Consider the following 16,955-nt stretch of genomic DNA (forward strand, 5'->3'; position numbering starts at 1 on the left):
TATCTGTATGTGTGTTTGTGACGGTGGATGTGGAGGAGCTGGAATGGGGAGGGGGGTTGGGCGAAGGAGAGAGGGTGAGGTAACAGAAGTGGAGTTGGAGGGGTTCCGGTGTCCATACAGAAGACAGATATCTGAGACTTGAGCCAGGAGTAATGGCATCCTCCAGCTCAGTCCTGCCTCAAGCGCTCCACAGTCTGCTGAAGGAGAACAGCCATTTCTTAAACTAGCTCCAGCCAGACACGTCACTGCTCCATTTCGTCTTGCAGAGTCCTTTCGCCTCTTAAATGTGATTCCTAGAACACCTCACAAACAACATAAAGATGGGAGGAGTTTATGTTTTTATCACTCTCTTTGCATCCGTTGATTAGGAAGGCATACAAAGTATTTGTTTAAAAAAATTGGCAAGCAAAAGGGTTGATTATATTTTGATGGTGATGATGTAACAATAGGATATATGCCATTTTACTGCATTTATTTTTTCAGCCAACATATTTCATTACACGCAAGTGTGGTTGGGCAAGTAAATGTTGGCTGCAGAGAGGCATGGCATACGAATGCCATTTTATGTCAATATTAAATTAACTAGTATAAATGTTACTAAGGCTGCAGCTTTATAGTGATACACTGACAAAACTGTGCGATACACACTGTCCTTTAGCAGAGCTCAGTTGATAACTCCACCTATAGGACAGGGTTTTTGTGCACTGAGGTCAGAACTGTCTTTGTATGCAATGCAAACTTCAGGAGTGTGGATAAAACAGGCTGGAAAGTTCAGTTTTTTAACAGTTTAAAATAATTTTAAGGTGATAAAAAAAACAGTTTATCTCAGAATGAGAACTCCCTCATTTCCACCTCAGTGCTTCCTGTCTTTTTCCTGTAATTAACTATATTTACTTTCCTTTCTCACAGGTGGTCCGATGGATTATATGCACCCCCTGGGGTCCACTGTTGTTCATTTAAATGTTTGTGGAGGCCTGACCCATCGGAGGTTACAGTAGACTTATAGAGGGCAGCAGAGCTCGCACACGTGTGGAGCCATTAGAGTAAATCACAGCCTTTGCACAGGGAAACTGCAGTGATTGACGGATGGGTGCGTAAAGGGCAAATGATTGGTTGCCGGGGGATTTTGGTCTGCCCTCCAGACACTTTCTCTCCCATGGGTAAACTAAATGAAAACACACTTCCTGTTTCACTGGGCACTGACGTGTTGTTACTCTTGACATTCCTGCCCCCGTCATGACTACACATACAGCATGTTGACTGGGTTGAAGCACTCAGCTATTTTTTGACAAGGTGACCCGATGAGCTGCAGTGTGTGTTACGCCTTCACATCGCCTATTAGGTGGAACTGGACCTAAAATCAACAGCAATCACCGCCATTTACATGGTCTGATGTGTGAACAAGGTGGATGCTGGATCTCCATAAAAGAGCCACGTTCAAGATATTGGAGCCAGATTAGATTTAATAACATACCAGTCAATGCTGAGATTCATTACAGGCACATTTAGTCACTAATAAAAAGGTAAGAAAACATAGTTGTAGCTTTATAACATAATGTATGCCTCTATGGATTCACAGAAATACCTGTGAAACACTTGCATTTGGCTCTGGCTGCTGTTCCAGCTGTCGAAATTCATCAGACTTAGTTTTCTCATTTTTCTGGATGAGGGAACGTGAAGTATAGATCTTTACGTTTCCTCGCTTTCTTCTGAGTAAAGCCAGTGGACTTAATCATGGCAGCAGGGCCTCTTCCCTGCAGAGCATCAATGACTCGTTACCCATGATAACACGGCAGGACCCCGGCTGACTGAGGAGATGCCTGAATTAAAAACCTGCTTCCATGGAAACAGGCTCAGCAGCTCACAGTGCTGCATAACCTCTGAACTAGTGTCTTTCTCTCAGGGCTGTGACAAGCACTCTGAAGTGGAGATGGAGATGGAAAGCATGGGAGAAGAAAAGGGAAAGGAACAATAAAGCTGCATTCTTTCACAAGGAGATTCAAGTCAATTTTATGAGCCTACCACATGTTCTCGAGTATGAAAAGAGGGTATTGTTACTTTTGTAGAGGCCCTTAAGATGTTGATGAAAGAGCTTCATGGATGTATTAAAAGAGAATGATCAGTAGTGAGCCGGGGGAAAGTTTTCCATCCCCATCTTTACCTTTACTCTATCTATGGCCAGCGCTCAGCATGTGAGCACACGTAATACAGAAACCAAGCCGTTCCTGCCAAATCACTCCTTATCCCTTCCGTCCAATAATAGTCTCAACGGTTACATTTTCCTTCTGCTTTTGATTAAGTATATATCAAATATTCATGGCAATGGAAATGTGTAACAATGACTTTTATGGGGCCTGGTGAGTGTATAATGTATTCAGACCATACAAGATGTTCATGACTGAATCCTTGTGCTATTTCAGAAACCTCACTCGCAGTATTTCAGTCCTTTGAGGCCAAAGTTCCATTGGTAACGGTCGAAAGGAGAGCCAAAATAAATGCCGGCAGCTTGTTTTCTTTGTGTGTGTGTGTGTGTGTGTGTGTGTGTGTGTGTGTATTCCACAACTCCGGGACTTTGTAGACCAGAAGATCAATGTATGAAGTTTGTATAACCTGTCAAAAATTATGGCCAGGATACCGCAAATTCAATTGCAAATATGAAAACCTCTGAGATGTCAGAGATGTCAATGGTTTCATATCTTCTGTTATGAAAGGTTGCTGCATCATCACAGGAGAATGCCTGATTATTCAGCATAATGTTTAATTTTCGTGCAACAGCCGCTGCAGGAAGCCAACAAAGACTCAAAACCACTTAAATAGAGTAACAGAACGTCATTACTGTGGTAAACCATCGTGAAACCCTATAATGTAAATCATCTGTAAAGTGGGAAGTCAAAGAGGGAACACAAGACTGACACATGATAGCATCAAATAGCTCAGTTCCACTTTGTAATCTGAGATCAAAACTAATTGTGACCGACTTACTTTGATTGTCGGGAACGTGGGCTTTGCAGCTCTGGCAATGTTTCTGTGTGGGTGAGTTACTTCGCTAACTCTTTATCTAAAAGCTGCGACGATGTGGTATTATCGCTGATCTCAACAAAATCATTCAAACTGAAGTAAAAGTGTCAGTGCTTGCAACCATTTAACTATTCTAATGTTAGTTTGGAGGAAAAAACAAAGGCGTGTAAGAAAATGTGTTGAACCTAAATTACACATTTTCCTGATAAAAGCTTCTTTATTCTAGTTTCAAAAGAGAAAGCAAGTGAATGTCTTTCTCAGCCACAATCACACTGTTCACTCCATAGAATAGATGAATGGACTGTCAGTGCTCAGTTGGGTTGTTAGCAGCATGGTATCACGCGAGCCTGGGCACATAGACGCGTTAATGTTCTAGCTGGTGCCTCGACATGTGAACACCCATGTGGAAAAGCGGGGATGTGTTCTTGTGCAGTCAATACAGCGTGTGTGTGCGTGTGTGTGTGTGTGTGCACATGTCTACCACATACAGTCCACATGGTTTAAAAGTGCTCTAAGAGTATGGGTTTTATGGCTCAGTCAAGGCTTGCCATTCCCTCTCTCTCGCAAGGCAAAGCCCTGCAAACGAAGCCCAGAGCGAACTGACAGCCCACTGGAGGCCTGACAGCAACCCACCGGATCCAACCCCGACAAACCGCAACAGCTCCTCTCCCTCTGCCTTCAGCCTTTCTCATCCCCTCTATATTATTTTTTTGTCTTAGAGTTGGTGATATATGACAGATCGTGCCTTCCAAACGGCTGCTACAGATTTCTGCAGATTTCATATGTAACCACAGACTTAGCCCATCTGCTTTTATCCATGGGGTTTTTTTCCAGGCAAAAAAAAAAACGGTTAAAAAAGCAGCATTCGGTTTTGTCCTTTTTCCCACTGAGGCAGCTGTGTTGGACTTTGGAGAAAAAAAAAGAGAGGGGAAAAACAACTCGTGGAATGGAACTGTTGTCGTTTTCTGTACCCATGAGCTAAGTGTGAGTAATTAAAGGAGTTGAAAAAGGGTCTCTATACACACACAAAAACAAACTTGAGCATACATGGAAAAGTAAACAACCACTGCTCTTAGTCAGAATACATAAAATGACGCAGTTGAGCGTTTTTTTTCTTTTAGAAGAAGTGAACTGCCTGCTACAAATTCCAAACATCATATATAACATCTTGACCTAATCATAAAACACTTTAAATTGTTAACAACACATAATTGTTCCTCTTGTTTGTTGAATAGATGGCCAGTTTGTTGATAGGTGTTTAAAACAACATTGATTATACTTGATCACACACACACACACACACACACACACAAACAAACACACACACACAGACACACACATTTACCCGGACTGAACACACTATACATGTTGGAAAGCCTCTTATTTACCCTTCATTGGAAATCTAGGTTGCCACAGCAACTCCATTTTTCATAAAGCATAGATGTGTCATGATTGGACCCCAGCTGAGTCTTTAATCGCTGCACAGAGCCAATCCAGGATTGACAGGAAGACCTCAGACAGGCAGCAAAATCACCAGTGCTATATGACTGTTATAGCAACACTATCAGACTGAAGCCTGGGTTGTATAAGGAGAGTCTGCGGAGTGCCAGTCCCAAACTTTGGTCCATTTAGCCTGTCAGCACTTTGAGCGGGGATAAATGCTGTGCAGTTCCACTCACTTAACTCGGCTTTTCCTGGTCAATCACAAGCCTTAACAGAGTTCAGGCCCAACACCCCCCACAAAAAAAAACCACCAAAGCCTCCCCGCCCATCAAACCACTCTTTCATCCTCTATTTCTGTTCCTGCAATCACAACTGAGCCTTTTCAAATGCAGTGGTAACAGTGCTCTACTGTAGGGTAGAGAGGGAGTCGGGCAGGGAGGTGATATTGGCTGAGCTAAGGTAACACGGGGACACAACTGGGTTTTTTGTGTTTTTTTCACCACTGCAGATAATTACAATTTTGTTCTGCTCTGACCAAATTGCAGCGACTGGCCGAAATACCCAAACAGCTTAAATAGCCCAGGCAGTGGTGGAAAAATCTCCTTATCTGAGCGCCGGACCGTGTCAGATTTATTCAGTGTTATTATTATATTACAACTTCTGATAAGAGCAGAGTTAAAAACTGAGGATTGTTCCACTATCAAAACAGTTGTTTTGTGTCATGAAAGAACCATGACTGGTATTATCAAAACATATAATACATGCTAATAAATACAGACAGTATATACAAATAAAATGATGAAGGAGTTGGACATGTTAGATATCTATTATATAGAAAAAAAGAAAGTAAGAAAAAATGAATCGCACCAAAAAGTATGCCAGCATTTCGCCTACAATTCAATGTCCCACTGAAATGTGTTGTGAACCTTACCTCAGCAGCTGGGATGCCTTCAGGTGGGCGACATTGGAGCAACACTTCCTGTTCGAGTGACACTTCCTTTCCAAGAGGTTCCTGGTCAAACGTCTTCCTCAGGTCTACAATTATAAGAAGAACATTGTGTATCAATATTGACTCATATCTCATTGACAGGAATATGTGAGGGCAATTGTAAAGCTATGTGTAATATGAAATACTGAGTAAATCAATAATATAGTTTTGGTATCCTAGCAATAAATCATCAGAAGGAAAAGGCAAGGTAACTCATCTATAATAATTACCACTGTGAAAAAGCAGGACACAACAGTGTGTGTTTGAATGTTAGAAACAGCATCTGAGATGTGTCCTTTTGTTCTATCTCCCTCTCTGCTTCAGCTATCAGATAAACCTCCCTGAAGTAGATATAGAGAAGATAGATAGAAGGGGCTCCCTCACCCACCAATGAAAAACTAATATTGTTGTGGTGTGAGAGCCCTGACGGAGTAGTGCAGGGCAGGGATAGTGGAGCTGACAGGGCAGGATTACTGAAGGTGTCATGCTACACTGGAACCCAAAGCCCATTAGACATATATCATAACCGGCTGCACAGACTTAGACAGGAGCAGTGGGCATCATACACCACAACAGAGGGGAGAGGAGAGGACTTAATGGGGAGTTACAGCACCATTTGGGAATGTTGGAGTTACTGAGGCAGCAAATCTACCATCAAACCTCCAAACTCTACTGATAGCATTTTCACAGTCTTTGCAATATTCTTGGCAAAACACATCCTGTCAACAAAGGCAAATCTGACAGAATAGCAAGCCAACCCAAGTTGAAAATGATATGCGAAGACTTCAAGCTGAGAGGATACAGTGAAGCTCAGAAGGGTTGAACTAAAGCGAAGCATACATGTTAAAAGACACGGAGATACAGCTTGAATAAAACTGCAAAAAGGCCATCGCGTCCGATGCGTGTGGGGGTTCTGTGTTTACTTCACTTTTGATATCCGAGTCTGTGATGCCAACACATCTTGAGTTCCTAACCGTGTCCATGGAAACAAACCCAGAAATGATCCTGGTACAATCTGTGGAAACTATAAGGCAGTTCTTATACACAATGCTTTTATTACAGTTATGGTAAATGGCAAATGGATGGACTGCTTTCACACCAGGCGTCATCATTCACCTAGTCATACACTGATGGCAGGGGGGTTCCATGCAAAGTGCCTATCAGGACCCTCTAACCAATCATTCTCATTCCCACACCGCAGGAAGCGCCTGCGGGGTCAAATCGGGATTAAGTGTCTTGCACAAGGAAACATCAGCCTGGACTAGCGGAGCTGGGGATCGAAGGGCCGATCCTTTGATTGAAGATCGCCCATGCTCTACCACTGACCCACAGTCGCCCATGGACCGCTATTAACATTGTATCTTAAGAAAATAAAAATTATATATATTTATTATAATATACATCTATAAGATACCTCTGCAATAGCACATTGGCTGGAAATTCAAGGTTTAGATGAGTGTCGAATGAAAGCACCTTCAGATGTGCAGTGACCCGTGGCAGAATGTGAACTTCAGAAGTTGAAGCAGACGGCACATCATAAGTTTAATACTCTTGAATACAATGTAAATGTAATAGGCTACAGTTCCCACGTCTATAAACTTAAATAACTGCGGTGCAATGTGTGGGGAGATTGAGCGATGAGTGTGAATGGATACAGTAAAGATAGAGCTTTCTCACAATAGGTTTTATATATTCATCACTACTATGAAATACAAGAAGGCATCCCTAGAACATGATCAAAATAGAGGTTCAACTTAGCGATGTCATCACTTGCTTTCTTTTTGTTCAAAAGCGATATTACACGAGGACACATTATACTTCAATAGAGACTGTTCAGCTAACGGTTCCACTTTCCCTGGAGGAGAAACTAGATCATGTTCTTCTTACATAATACATGACCAGGATACACCTGGAGGCCTCAAAGAATAGATATTGTCATTTAAGGTTCATTTTTTATTTTGAAAAAATAACCTTAAAATAACAAATTCAAACCGTGTCCCAATTCCACTTCAGGGGAATAATAACCCTAACTCTACCATTGAAATGCATTAGAAAAGCTGAAACGTGAGTGTTGAATTGAAAGCAATTCCTGTAAAAAGTCTGATATGAAATTAAAAGAAGGAATGACTGGAGGGGCATATTGTGGGACATATAAAGCTTTATGGAATTTGATCCAAGGACCAATAGTTTGTTTTTATTAAGATGGAACGGTAAGGAAAGGAAAGGAGGCAGCAAAACTCAAAGGGGCACTGAAGTTGTGAGAGTCATTCTACTGTTGAACTACAATGTCGAGATGAATGCTCGTTCAAACTTCCTCCACAATGTAAAAGAAGATGTAGTCACAGTATGACAGGTAAGGAGAAGGAGCAAGCAAACTGTCTCCTACACAGGAATAAATAGCATGCTACAGGACTATATATGCTCTGCAACCGAAGCCAATACATACAATATGAATTCTTCATAAACATACTAGAGAGAATGACAGTCTGGCTGCTCCGTCTGCAGTATTATAGATGAGTGGAGCACAATGCGGAGCAGCCACACTGGAGCTGGTGTCCATGGTGGTGCAGAGCAGGTTTTAGTTTGGCCCAAAGATGTTTTAAATTAGAAGTATAGCGTGTTTATCAGGAGAGGAAGTACATACTTAATAACCTCCTTAAACACAAGCAAGCAAAACAAAAAGGCTTTGTTGCCAAAAAATAAACTTGTTTGGATCGTGACATTTCTGTTTTTATTTTGTTCTTTTAGTTTCAAACCCGAGTCTGCTACTCCCACAACTACCACCAATTAGTGTACAGAGCATACACATCACAGAATAGTCCGGATTACATGATTAGAATGAATTGCATTGGCCAGTGTTTATAAGAAAATTGGATAAATCCGTGCTTTTTTCTCTCTCCATTCGCTTGTTGTAGCAGATCAACTCCAGCTTGTTTCACCACAATTAAACACCCAGTGCTTGTTTTTATTAATTTCATCATCCTTTGGCAGACCTCAGATATTACTCTTGAAACACAGTAAGTAGCATGCAAGTGATTATTCTGCGCTGCATATTTTATTGGATGTGGGTTTAAATGATGATCCCCCTCTACAGTCCGTCCTCTCCTCACCCCTCATAACCCTGAACAATACTGTGGGACACTGAAGGGTGTGGCACCAGCTAGGTCGACATTCCTGTGGGAGCCGCACAATTCCTTCCTCCCACACGTAAACACTTCCAGCCTCCCTCGCCCTCAGAAGGATACACATATGACAACGTTACCTTAAGAACATACTGTAAGTTTGGCTACTTTTATTGCTAAAGTACACCAACTTCCAGGTTTAGTAAATCATAAGTTACTGATGCAAACCTAGATGAGGAGTGACCGGGAACACTCGGCTTGTACTCGTAAAATTATAGAGCTACAAACAAGAAAATCTATTTCCAGCTTTAAACTTCACCCTTCGACAATCTTTTGAAAGGCATTTCAGTTGATTTGATTTGTTTATTTAATTTGTTTCTATGCACATGCTTTTAGTGCCTCTCTTTGGCAAGCAATCACTGCTCCCCAACGATGGAGGCCAGTCATAATGGAGGTCACATGAAGAAAAGGCAATCACAGGGAATTTAACATTCTTCCTCCAACAGGCGCACAGAATCTCTGACAATACCTTTTGCCAGACTAGCCTTTGTGAAAGTCTGAAAGCCAGTTCTTCAATGCAACAACCTCTTAACTTGCCAGCGCTGATGGCGCTGACTCACCGTCTGATTTAACTGTATATGTTTAGATGACGGGAGAAGAGAGGAAAACAAGCCCAGTTTCCATTAGCCTATCAGGATCGAGCCTGACTCTGAAGATGGCTGCCTGAAGAGAGAGCACAGTAGAGTAGCTAATCCATTCAGCAGAAGCTAATATGGGGGGAAGAGAGGTCCATTGTGATTTGAGGGATAGGTTAGTGCTGGAAAGCTGCTCATCATGGGTGATTATAGGAGGTGGAGCAGCGGGAGTGGGCTCGGCGGGGGAGATTGAGAAGCATGACTCTGATTCACCAGGCAAGTACAACAGCAGCAAGCAGTAATGAGAAGAGCTACCGGTGTTTAAAAAGGAGGGAATTCACTGAATTCAAAGAGCAACTGTACAGAAAACCAGGGGACATCGTAAGTGAGAGAGACATACAGCTATATATAGATGCAGAGAAAGAAAAGGAGAATTAGGAGGGATCAGAATTGAGAGGGACAGATATATGACTTTAAACGGCCTCTGAAAACCATGGATTTTGACTCTGCACTGTGCTACTCTGTTAAACTGTGACAATGACAATAAAAATCATTCTAACAGTGGCACCGAGTTGCCAGCCAAACGGCGATATTCCTAACCAGCAGTGAGACCAACACATGTGACGCAGACATCTTCTGTCTGTTTGCCACGTGTCAGTCACAAGGAAGTGACAATTGAAATGAATTCGACAGGAATTGAAAGTGCGAAGCGTGATCAAGACGATACTACAAAAGAAGTGCCTTCGGCTGGAATTTTGACACCAATGTGGAGGCAGTTGTGTTATGTAATATGTGTTGTGTTGTAGAAGCATTGGCTTGCTGTCACAACTCAAGCTACTCTATGTCCTCTGGGGATTTCATTACTTTTCAGATTATGATTGGCACATTCTTTGAGAAACAGTAAAAAATGAGCCCAAATTTTAGAGGCAGCAGAATGTTTCTCTATACTTGGACACAATTTGTATTATGGGTTTCAGTGGAAGGACAAACACAATTGCAGAGAAGAAATGAGGACCACCTACAGAAAAAAGAGGTAACACTGGTATAAACATGTGCCGTAGCCTCTCTACTGTGTATACACTGCTGAAGCTCTCCCCATCCTCTGTACTGGTTTATACTGTACACAAGGAAAGGGAGTCAAATGACGACTTTTTACCAACTCAAGATCAAAGGAACACTTGAATCCTATGTTAGTAAGACCCTTTTCACTGCTTCTATCTCCAGACTCTGTACATCTGTCCTTGTACACAAAGGCAGTTCCTTGGCAGACAAGACACTTTGTTTGGAGAGGAATGCAAAGATTAGAGAGAAGATAAAGACTGAATAATGGGAGGAAGAGAGGCGAGAACACTCACAAGCGATGCGGACGTGGGCTTTGCGGCTCTTGGTGGTCCCTGCAGAGCTCCAGGCAACACACTGACACCAGAAGTCCTCGGGCCCAAACAACTCCTCCACCTGCTGTCGAGTGATCTCGATGCTGGCCTCTCTCACTACCAGTCCTGTAAGGAAAGACAGAAAGGATTGAAAGGGAGGAAGATATAGAGAAAGTATGAGCACTGATCAACAGAGAACAACGAGCTCCAATGAACTGATACGGACCAAAATCTATCAGTTTATATCATATGCACGAATCAGTCAAATTTAAATGAGTCACATCACATGCTTTGACACTGGGTATTTGTGTCAGTCTGGCCCGGATTCCAGAGCCAGAGAGCTGAGCTGTTTGGGTCCGGGCCCTGTGGGGGAGGATTCCCGGCGTCATGGCTACCACAATCCTGTTTGCTAACTCCTCTGATTACTGCTCATCTGGGTGCCAGGACCCAAACAAACAAATCATCTTCAAAACAAATGCCTCTACCCACAGCTGCCCCTCTAGAGCGGATTACGCTGCTGCTACAGTGTGTGTATGTCGACCATGCATAGGAATTGCGTGTATGTAAAAATGAACGGGTTCTGTGGTGCACGAGCGTTTACTGAAGCTACCGATACGTATTATGCCTTATTGCAGCTCAGTCCATCATCCTGTTTAGATTGAATGTGATACTAGTGAGGACAATGGTGGTACCATGAGGTCCTCATAAAAAGAAAGAAATGCACTATCGTATTAAAACATGTTAGGAGACAATTAACCCTTTGATGTATAGTATCTGAACCTATCATGAGCCGGATTGACACAAAAAGGAAAATGATAATATATGTTGATGCATATTATGTGGTCAGGAGACAACAGTACTGTGGATATTTCACAAGAATATGCTGTGAAAAGCTAATGCCACCTCATCATCAAAGTGCTGCTCTGTTAGGCATAAATGTGGAGGGGTGTTCAGCCCACTGGAAAAAGTTAAGTTAATGTCATTTACCTGGAACTGTCATGCTCATGTACCGAGTCAGCAATAATATGAAAGTGGACTGTGGCATTCAAATTATGCCCAGTTGAAGGGCCTTTGTTATGTGCCTTGGCAACATCCTCTCCACCATTACCACCAGAAAGGATGCATCGACACATTTTCTTCTTTTTTTTGTCAATAAATTAGTTTTTTATCATCAGCATTACAAACTAGCTTCTTACCCCACTCTTTAGTTACTCTGTTTTGGAGATGACTAGGTGTGTAGCTGTGTTTCATTGTTAGCTGACATTATGAGTCTTCTGTTGCGGTTGTCTTTGGTATTAATCATAGATTGGCATTTCTTTCTACAAAACTGCTAGTGTCTAGAAGCTTTGAGTCAGTGTCTCAAGACTCACTACCATGACCAAACTCTATACATGAACACCGGTGTGTAAATCTTATTCTTGTTAAAGATATTGTATTTTCGCACATTTAAATGACTTAAATTAATTAAAATAAAATAAAACATTTATATAGTGTTCTCAAACATCCCCATTGCCTGCTAATTCAAAAACAATGGGGAGGCGGATGTGTCTTGAGGGGACACAAGTTTAAAGGGCTTCACAGAGTGCGGTCCAATGTAAACAGGGGGCAGTTGCAGAATTAATGTGGCTGTGTTGTCAAAAGGCGAGCTAAGTACTAAACTGTAGCTTCTTCAATTAAAGGTGTCATGTTTTAGTTAGTGAGACAACTCAAACTAATATTGGGTGTTAATAGTTAGCCAGTCAACATCTCCTTATTCACTTTTTTTATATTGTAACACACTTGGGAGAAGTTTACATATATTACAGTTACCATAAAATCAACTACGAGCTGAAATCCTTCGACGTTAGAGCTAATGAGCTGACTTAGCTAACATGTTGTCAAGGTTTGTAGGTGAAATATTTTAATGATGTAAGGTTACTACAGTAGCTTTAAAGGCTGTGTGCTGGAGCATGTGTATTTTGCAGTGATAGCAGCTAATACAATAAATGACGTCTGGTTTATAGCAAGCATTGCTTGGTAAGACAATTCTTACTGTTCGACTGACCTTAATCAATCCTGGGTTTTTTAAAGCAGATTTCATTACTTCTTTAATGGCCTAATTGCTTTTCTTTTTTTTACTGAGCTTACCCAAGAGATGGGGTGTGTGGTTGATGTGACTTCATTAACATGTGCTGCCTTGTGTCACAAATCAGTGACTCATCGTGTCCCGATGTTCATTCAATCAGTAACCCAATCTTTGCCTGAAATCGAATTCATTATATTGTGATTCACTGGGTTACCTGCTGAGCTAGACATGAAATGGACCTTTTTGAGACACACTGTGAACCTTTGCCAGTAATCTAATAAAGAAAAAAATCGGTCTAGTTTAATTTGTGAAAGCTCACTCATAATGCAATTCATGGATCAAGACAAATCTGGCTATAATCTGTTAGCCAATTTTTTTCTTTTACATTGATGGTTTGATGTGGAGACGTGACAACCGTTATGTTCCCTACATTTTCCAAACATTTAATTTATTTTTTTGTGGCATTAAAAGTCTATATCGCAAAATATGCAAATATTTATAACTGCTATTATAGAAATAGTATGTCCACAGGTGACCGACGGTATCTTAGCAGTCAATAGATTTTATTTCAGTCTTTTTATGCATAGTTTAATAACTATGAGCCCACCTTTATTCTCCTCTTTTGGATGCTCATAATTTGTACAAAAGTTTAGATTCTGCTATACAGTTAAAGTAGGTTTACACTGTATGTGTCAATATTTCAAGTTGAATGTATAATGCAAAGAGACCGGGTGGCTGAAAAAATGAACATGCCATTTTACTTCAGGTTCGGTGCATTCTCACAGCCTCCTTGTTCTGGCACACACACACCAGGCAGAGTGGCATCCCACACACCAGCTTAGCTCTCATGTAAAATTCACACAGTGAGCCGACAGGCGGGAGAACAGCCGCGTCTGTTGTGTGCACATTTGCTGCTGCATGTATGTGTCCAAGGGTGTGTGTCTGTGGTTGTCTGTACTGTGAGCCAATGTGTCTGAGAGGATGTGTGTACTGTGAGTCTGAGAATGCCAAGGATGGATGGGATGGATGTTAAAACATCACACATCGAGTCGGAGAGGCAAAATCAATATCGTGGAAACAATAAGAAGATAGGAATTCTCCAAGGATTTAAAACGCGTGCCAGAATCAGTTAATTTTTTTCCGTTGGTGTTTCAGACCGTTTCTGAAGAAGGTTCTTCTATAGCGGGTAATTATCCGTCTGATGTTAGAACAAGCCCTCTGCACCGTGAGATAGCCTCAAGCGACGATGACGACCAGCTATAAGTCTACTTTAAGAGTAATTCATGACTTCATTCAAGTAAATTCTTCCTGACGTTTTGCACTTGAAACACATCAGAAAGAGTCTAGCAGATGAGTGGGGCTCTGATCTGGGCCTGCTGACCTCATCCAGTGACTTCATGTGTTTGCTCAGCTAGGAGCTCTCGGGTCACTGTATAGTGTTACAAGGATGACAACAAAACAGACACACGGAATGACTTTGACTCGATTTACAATCAAGAAGGGCAGGCAAGCACGGCCCATGTCACGACCAGCGTTGAGGGGCTACTTCACACATGTCGATGTGGCCATTAGCAGTAGAAATTATTCCACAATAGGTCCCATTAATAAGTTCAAGTAGGGCGCCTCATTGGAGATGATATATTATTAATGTGGTCATTAAAATGAGCTAGTCTAGCTCCTTAGTGGAAGCACGGGCTAACATTATTGATCAGGCCAGTCAGGCGGTAAAGGAGGTATTGGTCATTGAAGGAGCACTGAAAGAGGAGGGAGGAGGTAAATGCTCGGATTATCTGGCCAGATGAAGAGTACTCGTTTGATCTTCTAACTCGTTTTTCAGAGAGTATGACTAGCTGTCTCCAGTGTGTATTACACTACTGTAGCTGTGACTACTTATTATTAATTAGCTGCTCATTCACTCATGTCAATTTTCCTTTTGCTCACAACTAACTTGAACCTGCCCTCAACACTGCGAGGTCAATGCTCTGGTGTTCAGGTGACAGCAGGGCGAGTATCTGAAGCGAAACCATCACTCTGTGGAAGGCGAAAATACCATCACACTTTGTTCCTTCTCACCACCTTTTTTTACTCTTGTCTCTTGCTAAGTCACATTTGGTCTCTTTTCATATGCGTCCTCATTATTTCACAGAAAACGGGTCTCAGTTCCCATCAGAGTGGTTCATGGTCATATGTTCACTCAAATAAAACGTGCCTTCCCTGGCGCTCCCGAGCTGAACTTTCAAAAGAAAAAGAAAACATCAACTTTATCTTCCTATTTTTGCGGCAAGTACTTTAGTAGCACGTGCGCTACACATGGCCCACTGTGTGTCACATTCGTTGGATTAAAAAGCATTTCGACAGGGTATATACCGGCGTGATGTCTTTTGAAAAGTCGCAGTGGAGAGCTGCAGGTGAATTGTTTCATGCTGTGAAGAACATTGTGCAGGGAAAGGCTAACAGTGAATCAAGCCCCCTATTGCTGATTGCATTGCAACTACTGGGGCCACACACATTGTGCTTTTAGCAGGAACTACTTTTAATATACCTCTCAGAAATTATTGTTATTTGCATCATAAAGTGCAGATAAAAAGTATTCACCCCGTTGAGAAGTGTTCATGTTTTATTGTACACATTTGAAAATGAGGTAGATTCGATGTCAAAAGGGAAGATTGATCTTTAAAAAACTTTCCAAATGAATTACAAATAGAAAATAAAAAATAAGCTTTAATAAGGATGTACCACCTCCCGTCAGCATTTAGCACATGCATTATTTAATAGCTGCTTTGCACAACTTGGCACTGCAATAATTGTTTGTGTGGTAATGGTTTATGTCTTGCTATTACATCTCTACAATCGCTACTGTAAGTCAACAAACATGATAACTTTGTGTTGGCACTGCATGCGTGATACACAAAAAACTAACTTTGTTCCTGTAGAGGAAGTGGACAGCAGCTTGTTGTCATATGAGTGCGTCAAACATCTGGTTAAACATGCAATGGATGTAGCCTGTAGTTTAAGTCTCTTGCACTCTCTTTATCTCATTATCTCTCATTTCATTTAAGTTCTTGCCAACATGAAAGTGAGACATAAAGACAGGACGAGAGAGAAGCAGAAACCCAGGGGGTGGGCAGAAAGTAGGGTAAAGAGGGAGAGATCCAATTCCTTCAGGCTAAACTATCCGTGGTATTGACCAGGCTGGCCACTTTCTATTGGTGCTCCTTTTGCATCAATCTAGGGAAAATTGGAGAGCAATGGAGTGGGTTGAGAAAGGCTACAAGCATCCATTGGGCTTTTGTGGTGCAAGTCTGTGTGTGTGTGTGTGTGTGTGTGTGTTTGTGTGTAGGTGTGTGTGTGTGTCCGTGTGTGTTGGAGGGAGGAGTGGGGGTGCAAGGGCATAACTGAATGAATATCTGTGTAGTAAATAGCCTGTGGATATGGTTGTGGGTGTGTGTGTGTGTGATGTGTGGGTTGTTTTCCATGTTGATGCTTTTAGCACAAAACCTTCTGACACAAAGGCAAAGAGCCACTGATACCTTCACCCTCTTCTTTGTCATAATCATAACCATGAAACACATCCTCAGATCTGTGTATTCTTCCAAAAGTACACTGGGTCAAAATGAAAGGCTTTCAGGTTGCGATTGAGGTTGTTTTTCCAAAACTCATTTCACATTTTTTTCTTCGAGGGAAGAGCACTCTTCTGTATCTGTGTGTCTGCTTTCATATCGTGCACCAGCCTGCAACAATTTACATTCAGTAAAACAGCACTTCATTGTGGTATCTTCACGAAATACTTCAGAAACAACACGGAGCAGACCGCTTGCCTGTGTATGTAAGTGTGTGCTTACGCCTCTAAACATTCAAATTTAAGTGGAGAAGCAGCTGTCAGTGTGTATGAGCATACAGATGTGTGTGCGTGTCTGTGTGTGTGTGTGTGTGTGTGTGTGGCAGAACAGTGGGATGAAAAGGGTAAATGTGATGTGATTTGTACCTGTGGGCGACAGAAAGAACTCAATTTCCAATACAGCAGCTGAATGCAGCCAATCAGTGCTGGGCCTGTTGTGTGTAACGGCTCTGATGCCGTTGGGGTTGAAAACAACCCTGCTGGAGCTTCACTGCCGTTACCTCCTATAGATGCGTATACAAACATGTGCATAGACACACTGCGACACAACCAAAAGGCCCACACACCACACGTTGTGCTTAACAAACCTTTACTACAGATAAGGTGATGCAATCATTGATGATAAAAAAACTGCCCTTTAAAATTGATAAGCAGACAAAAATAATATGTATGTTTTTTTGCGTTTGGTGTGA

General features: G+C 41.8%; 1 protein-coding gene across 2 annotated transcripts in view; it reads right to left on the minus strand.

Annotated features, from left to right (window-relative positions):
• The window catches only part of unc5cb (unc-5 netrin receptor Cb), a 110,071-nt gene that overhangs the window by 30,477 nt on the left and 62,639 nt on the right, over window positions 1-16,955 (minus strand). For both annotated transcript variants that reach the window (XM_056432944.1, XM_056432943.1), the window contains exons 3-4: window positions 10,562-10,705; window positions 5,393-5,496 (exon numbers count right to left, since the gene is read on the minus strand). In XM_056432944.1, the coding sequence (XP_056288919.1) occupies window positions 5,393-5,496; window positions 10,562-10,705 (248 nt within the window). The remainder of the gene's footprint in view (window positions 1-5,392; window positions 5,497-10,561; window positions 10,706-16,955) is intronic.

This window comes from Pseudoliparis swirei, chromosome 15 (genome assembly GCF_029220125.1).
Source record: "Pseudoliparis swirei isolate HS2019 ecotype Mariana Trench chromosome 15, NWPU_hadal_v1, whole genome shotgun sequence".
Classification (NCBI taxonomy): domain Eukaryota; kingdom Metazoa; phylum Chordata; class Actinopteri; order Perciformes; family Liparidae; genus Pseudoliparis; species Pseudoliparis swirei.